Raw genomic sequence first — 6000 nt, 5'->3', positions numbered from 1 at the left:
GCCAAATGGAAATGCTAGATTTGTAAAATATAATATCTGCAATGAACTAAGTTGCTGGGCAGGTTTAACAGCAGATTGAAGATGGCAGAAAAAGGGGTCAGTGAGCTTGAAGACAGATGAATAAAAATTATCCAACCTGGAGATAAGAAAGAAGAAAAGGGCCAGGGCCAGGCATTGTAGTTCTCACGCTTGTAATCCCAGCACTTTGGGAGGCCAAGGTGAGAGGACTGCCTGAGCCCACGGGTTCGAGACCAGCCTAGGCAACTTGGCGAGACCTCATCTCTACAATAAGATAAAAAAATTAGCCAGGTGCGGTGGTATGTGTAGTTCCAGCTCCTTGGAAGGCTGAGACAGAAGGATCGCCTGTGTCCGGTAGGTTGAGGCTTCAGTGGCTGTGAGCGTGCCACTGCACTCCAGCCTGGGCAACAGAGTGAGACTCCTACTCAAAAAAGAAAAAAAGAAAAGAAAGAAAGAAAGATCAGAAAAACAAATTTAACAGCGCCCCAGTGACCTGTGAGACAAGATCCAAACGTCCAACGTACATGCAGGGTATATAAAAGGAAAACCCCAAAGAGGCACATCACAGTCAACCCGCTGAAACTCAAATACAAAATATCTTTTTTTCCTTTTTTGAGTTGGAGTCTCCCTCTGTTGCCCAGGATGGAGTGCAGTGGCACACTCACAGCCACCGCAGCCTCGACCTGCTGGGCTCAGGTGATCCTTCTGCCTCAGCCTTCCAAGTAGCTAGAACTAAAGGTGTGCACTACCACTACCACACCCAGCTTATTTTTTGATTTATTGTAGAGAGGAGGTCTCACCAAGCTGCCCAGGCTGGTCTCCAACCCCTGAACTCAGGAAATCCTCTCGCCTTGGCCTCCCAAAGTGCTGAGATTACAGGTTTGAGCCACTGTGCCTGGCCCAGGATATCTTAAAACAACTACGAAAGACGACTCAAGAAAATGCCAACTGTTAAAAATAGCCGGACACTACCACGGGGGCCCAACATTCTATATAGGAATTTATTCAGGAGAGCAAAAACATCCGTCCGCTTAAAGACCTGAATGGCCTCAAATTAGAAACAACCCAAATACTCATCAGTAAAACGCTGGATAAACGATCTGTGTGGTAGGTCCACGCAAAGGAACGCTACTCAACAACTAGGGAGAAAACAACACGAACGAAACTCACAACCAACAGGCAGAGGGAGAGAAAACAGTCACAAAGTCACACGTACAAGATGAGGCTACGCGCACCAAGGTCAACTAACCCACCCCGACGAAAGCCGGGTCTGCGGCCGCCTGCGCGGAGGACGGCGGAAGAGGGGCACGGGCTGCAGAGACCACAGACGTCTCTTCAGAAGCAGATACGCTCTCCGTCTCGACTGAGGTGTGGTTTCTTGGCTGAATGCGAGGTCAGACGCATCACGTGTGCAGCGGACAAAGCTTCTCGGCGATAAATCGCTTCTCCGCAAGGCCGAGCTTTAAAAAAGCCGCCAGAGGAGAAAAGGCACGGCGCCCCCGGGGGCAATGACACGGGCGGCCGACCGCACGTGGCAGGCCAAGGGCAGCGCTAGCCCAGACTTCCCGGAGAGTCCCTGGAAGCGACTTCCCGGCAACACGCGGCTCGGGGCAGCCTTTGCGAGGAGCCAGGAAAGCCGGAGCAAGCCACGCCCCGCAGCGCAGCGCGGCGCAAGGCCGCTTTCCCCGCGGCCCGCAAGCCAGCCCCGCCCGTGGGCCGGAGCGGGCCAACTCAGAGCTCCTCCTAGGCCGAGGCCGAGGAGCGAAAGGCGCGTCCCACCCTCCGGCCCTCCGGGCGCCCGGGCGCCTGGCTCCCGCCTCCCCCGCCGGGCCGGCGCGGGCACCAGGAGCCCAGCGGCCGACAGAAGCCGGCACGCCGGGGAGAAACGGCCAGCGGGCAGCTGCCCAGCTGGGAGAAGGGAGAGCGGGGACGGGCGTGTGGCGTCGGGCTCTTCGGGGGCCGCCCGAGGGGCTGACTTGTGTCCCACCTGCCTCGGAGCGCCCCTGGACTCGGCGCGCCCGGGAGGGCGGGGCGGGGCGGACCGGGCGACCCCTCCCCGCAAGCCGCGCCAGAGAACCTGCAGTGCCAGAGACAGACGCCAGAGGGAGCAAGAGACTGCAAGCTCCTGGAAAGCAATCGGCAAAGCTCTCTAATTGGGGAAGGAAACCACAAGCCCAGAAAGGAGGCGTCGCCACCAAGGGTTCCAGAGGCCCGGGTAATCCCTAACCTGGGGGGATGGGTAAGGGCCCTCCCCTTACAAAGCAAGTCCTTAAAATCCGAAAGAAGTGGCAGTTCTTTCAAACGTACAAATCAACGGCAACAAAAGGCATGCGAAGACACAGAAACATCGCCCAACCAAAGGAAAAAAAATTAATCTCTAGGAACCAACCCCCAAAATACAAAGATCTATGAAATACTGGACGATGACTTCAAAATAATCACCATCAACCTTGGTGCTATACAAGAGAACACAGAAAAACAAATACATGCAATCAGGAAAATGGTGCATGACAAAAATGAGAATTTAACAGACGGAAGCTATAAAAATAATTCTGAAGATAAAAATGCAATAATTGAGCTAAAAAATTCACTAGAGGGAATCAACAGCAGACTTGATCGAGCAGAAGAATCAATGTCATTTGCAAAACAGATCATTTGACATTACCAAGTCAGAGAAATAAAATTTAAAAAAAAGAAGAAAGCCTAAGGGACTTACGAGATACCATAAGACAGACCAATAAGCACAATGTGAGGTTTCCAGAAGGAAATAAAGTGAGAAAGGGACAGAGAGCTTTTTTAAAGACCATTAAAGAAATAATGGTCACAACTTCCCAAAGGTAGGCGCACTTCAAAAATACCGTGGGTTCGGCTGCAAGTCACCACAATAAGGTGAGTTACATCCAATTTTTGGTTTCCAATCTGTGCAGGTAAAAGCTATGTTTACGCTAACTACACCACAGTCTGTCAAGTGTGCAATAGCATTACATGTAAAAAACACATACCTTTAATGTAAAAACACACGGCTAAAAAATGCTACGAGTCATCTGAGCTTCCGCCAGTCGCAGTCTTTCGGAGGGTCCTGCCTCAGTGTCGAGGCTGCTGATGGATCAGGGTGGTGGCTACTGAAGGCTGGGGTGGAAGCAGAGGTCGGCTCGTCCTTTCATTAGATATCTCTCTGTAGCATGTGATGCCTGCTCTCTGAGAGCATTTTACCCACAGTGGAACTTCTTGCAAAACTGGAATCAATCCTCGCCAAGCCCTGCCGCTGCTTTATCAACTAAATTCACAAAATAGCCTAAATCTTTTGTAATTACGTCAATGCCATTCACAACATCTTCACCGGGAACAGATTTCATCTCAAGACGGAAACAACTACTTTCTTTGGTCATCCATAAGAATTAACTTCTCATCACTTCAAGTTTTGTCATGAGGTTGTGGCAATGCAGTCCCATCTTCAGGATCCACTTCTAGTTCTAGTTCTCTTGCTCTGTCTACCACATCTGTAGTTACTTCCACCATTGAAGTCTTGGATTCCTCAAAGTCATCCATGAGGGTTGCGATCACCTTCTTCCAAACTCCTGTTAATGCTGACACTTGGACATCTTCCCATGATTCATGCGCATTCTTAATGGCCTCTATAGTGGTGAATCCTTTCCAGATGGTTCTCCCTTTACTTTGCCCAGATCCATCAAAGGAATCACTATGGCAACTACAGCCTTATAAATGTATTTCTTAAAAATAAGACTTAAAAGTCAAAATGGCTCCTTGACCCATGGGCTGCAGAATGGATATTGGGTTCACAGGCATAAAAACATCATTCATCTCCTTGAACATCTCCATCCAAGCTCTTGGGTGACCAGGTGCATAGTCAGTGAGCAGTCGTATTTCTAAAGGAATTTAGCTTGAACTTCTACATAACTTGCTGCAGTTTCCAATCAGCATTTGCTGCTTCTTGCACTTTTATAACATGGAGATGCTCCTTTTCCTTAAATGTCATGACCAACCCCTGCTAGTCTCTAGTTTCCTCTGCAGCTTCTTCACCTCTCTCAGCCTTCACAGAATGGCAAGAGTTAGGGCCTCACTCTGGATTAGGCTGTGGCTTAGGGGAATCTGTTGCTGGCTTAATCTCCTAGCTAGACCATTAAAACAGTTGTCCTTATCAGCAAGTAGGTTGTTTCGCTTTCTTACCATTCATGTGGACTGAAGTAGCACTCTGAATTTCCTTCAATAACTTTTCCTTTGCATTCCCAACTTGGCTGTTTGGCACAGGCACAGGAGGTCTAGCTTTGGGCACTTCTCAGCTTTCACCATCTTTCCTCACCGAACTTACTCACCTCCAGCTTTTGATTTCACACAAGATGTGCATCTCTTCCTTTTCAGTTGAACACTTGGAGGCCATTATAGGATTATTAGTTGGCCTAATATTAATATCACTGTGTCTTAGGGAAAGGGGAGGCCTGAGACGGGAATGGCCATTGGATGGAGCAGTCAGAACATAAACAACATTTATCAGTGGAGGATACCATGGTACACAGGCATCGTTTGTGTCACCCCAAAACAACTGCAATGCTACCATCCAAGATCACAGATCATTGTAGCAGATATAACAATAATGAGTTTGAAATACTGTGAGATTATCGCAGTGTGACAGAAACACAAAGTGTGCATACACTTGGAAAAATGGCACCACCAGACCTGCTCAGTGCAGGGATGCCTCAGACCTTCAATCTGTAAAAACACAGTATATGCGAAGTGCAATAAAGAGAAGCGTCATAAAACAAGGTATGTCTGTATGAGATAGGAAACGGACATCTGAATACAAGAAGCACAAAGGACTGCAAGTAGGATGAAGCCAAAAAAGCACACACTGAGACCCATTATAAATTGTCAAAAGATGCAGAGGGAATCCTGAAAGCAGCAAGGGAAAAAGCTGTTTGCCACCAACAAAGACACTCTCCTAAGATATCAACAGATTTCTCAGCAGAAACTTTACAAGCCAGAAGGGAGTGGCATAATATATTCAAAGTACTGAAACAAAGAGCCTGCAAACCAAAAATATTACATCAGCCCAAACTGCCCATCAAAAATAAAAAAGTAAATGAAGGAGAAATAAGTCAAAGAGACCTTTCTAACAGACAAAGGCTGAGGGAGCTCATCCCAAACAAACCTGCCTTACAAAAACTGCAAAAGGGAGTCCTTCAAGCTAAAACAAGAAGATGCTAGATGGCAACACGAAAGCAAATGAGAATGTCAAGGTCTCTGGCAAAGGTAAATATATGGACAGATACAATGCGGCCATACTGCAAGAGTGGTACATAAATTCCTTTAAAATTAGATATACAATTTAAAAGACAAAAGTATAAAAATAGCAATATATAACTTTATAAAACTATGCATACTGTAATCACTGGAGCAACTACTAAAACAAATACTGTTAGGTATAGCTAAAATCCAATAGTGTCACTAAAATGGATAATAAAAAACAGTCAGTTAACCCAAAAGAAACTAGAAAAGGAGGTACAGAGAGGCAAACAGGACAAATAACAAGATGGCAGATTTAAACACAGTTATTTGGATAATTACATGAAGTTTAAATTAAGAACTAAAGGCCCTGATTAAAAAGCAGAGATAGAGGCATAAAGAACAAGACCCACCTATATGTTGTCTACAAGAACTGCACTGTAAGTATAAAGACAGGCAGGGTGAAAAGGAAAGGAAAGAAGTAGATAACATCATGCAAACAGTAGGCAAAAGAAAAATGGTGAGGTTTTATTAATATCAGTCAAAGTCGATATCAACTCAAGGCATATTATAAGAGATAAACAGAGGCCTTTCATAATGGTAGCAGGACCAAGATGTAACAATGGCAATTATTTATGTACCTAATAACAAAACTTCAAAATGCATGAAGCAAAGCCTGAAGCAAAAATTGACAGGATTAAAAGGAGAAATAAACAAGTTCCCAGTCACAGCTAGAAATTC

At 46.3% G+C, this 6000-nt stretch overlaps 1 protein-coding gene across 1 annotated transcript in view; it reads right to left on the bottom strand.

The window, feature by feature from the left end:
* Positions 1 to 1480: 1480 nt before the first annotated feature.
* Positions 1481 to 6000, bottom strand: part of LOC103252573 (katanin p60 ATPase-containing subunit A-like 1) — an 82832-nt gene continuing 78312 nt past the window's right edge. The window contains exons 10-11 of the mRNA XM_021709153.1: positions 2006 to 2095; positions 1481 to 1926 (exon numbers count right to left, since the gene is read on the bottom strand). Of these exons, the coding sequence (XP_021564828.1) occupies positions 1481 to 1926; positions 2006 to 2095 (536 nt within the window). The remainder of the gene's footprint in view (positions 1927 to 2005; positions 2096 to 6000) is intronic.

The sequence above is a fragment of the Carlito syrichta genome, unplaced genomic scaffold, assembly GCF_000164805.1.
Source record: "Carlito syrichta isolate Samal-C Ts95f unplaced genomic scaffold, Tarsius_syrichta-2.0.1 Scaffold169016, whole genome shotgun sequence".
In the NCBI taxonomy this organism is placed as follows: domain Eukaryota; kingdom Metazoa; phylum Chordata; class Mammalia; order Primates; family Tarsiidae; genus Carlito; species Carlito syrichta.
The sequence above is the reverse complement of the archived record's forward strand: the minus strand, read 5'-3'. Positions and strand labels throughout refer to the sequence as shown.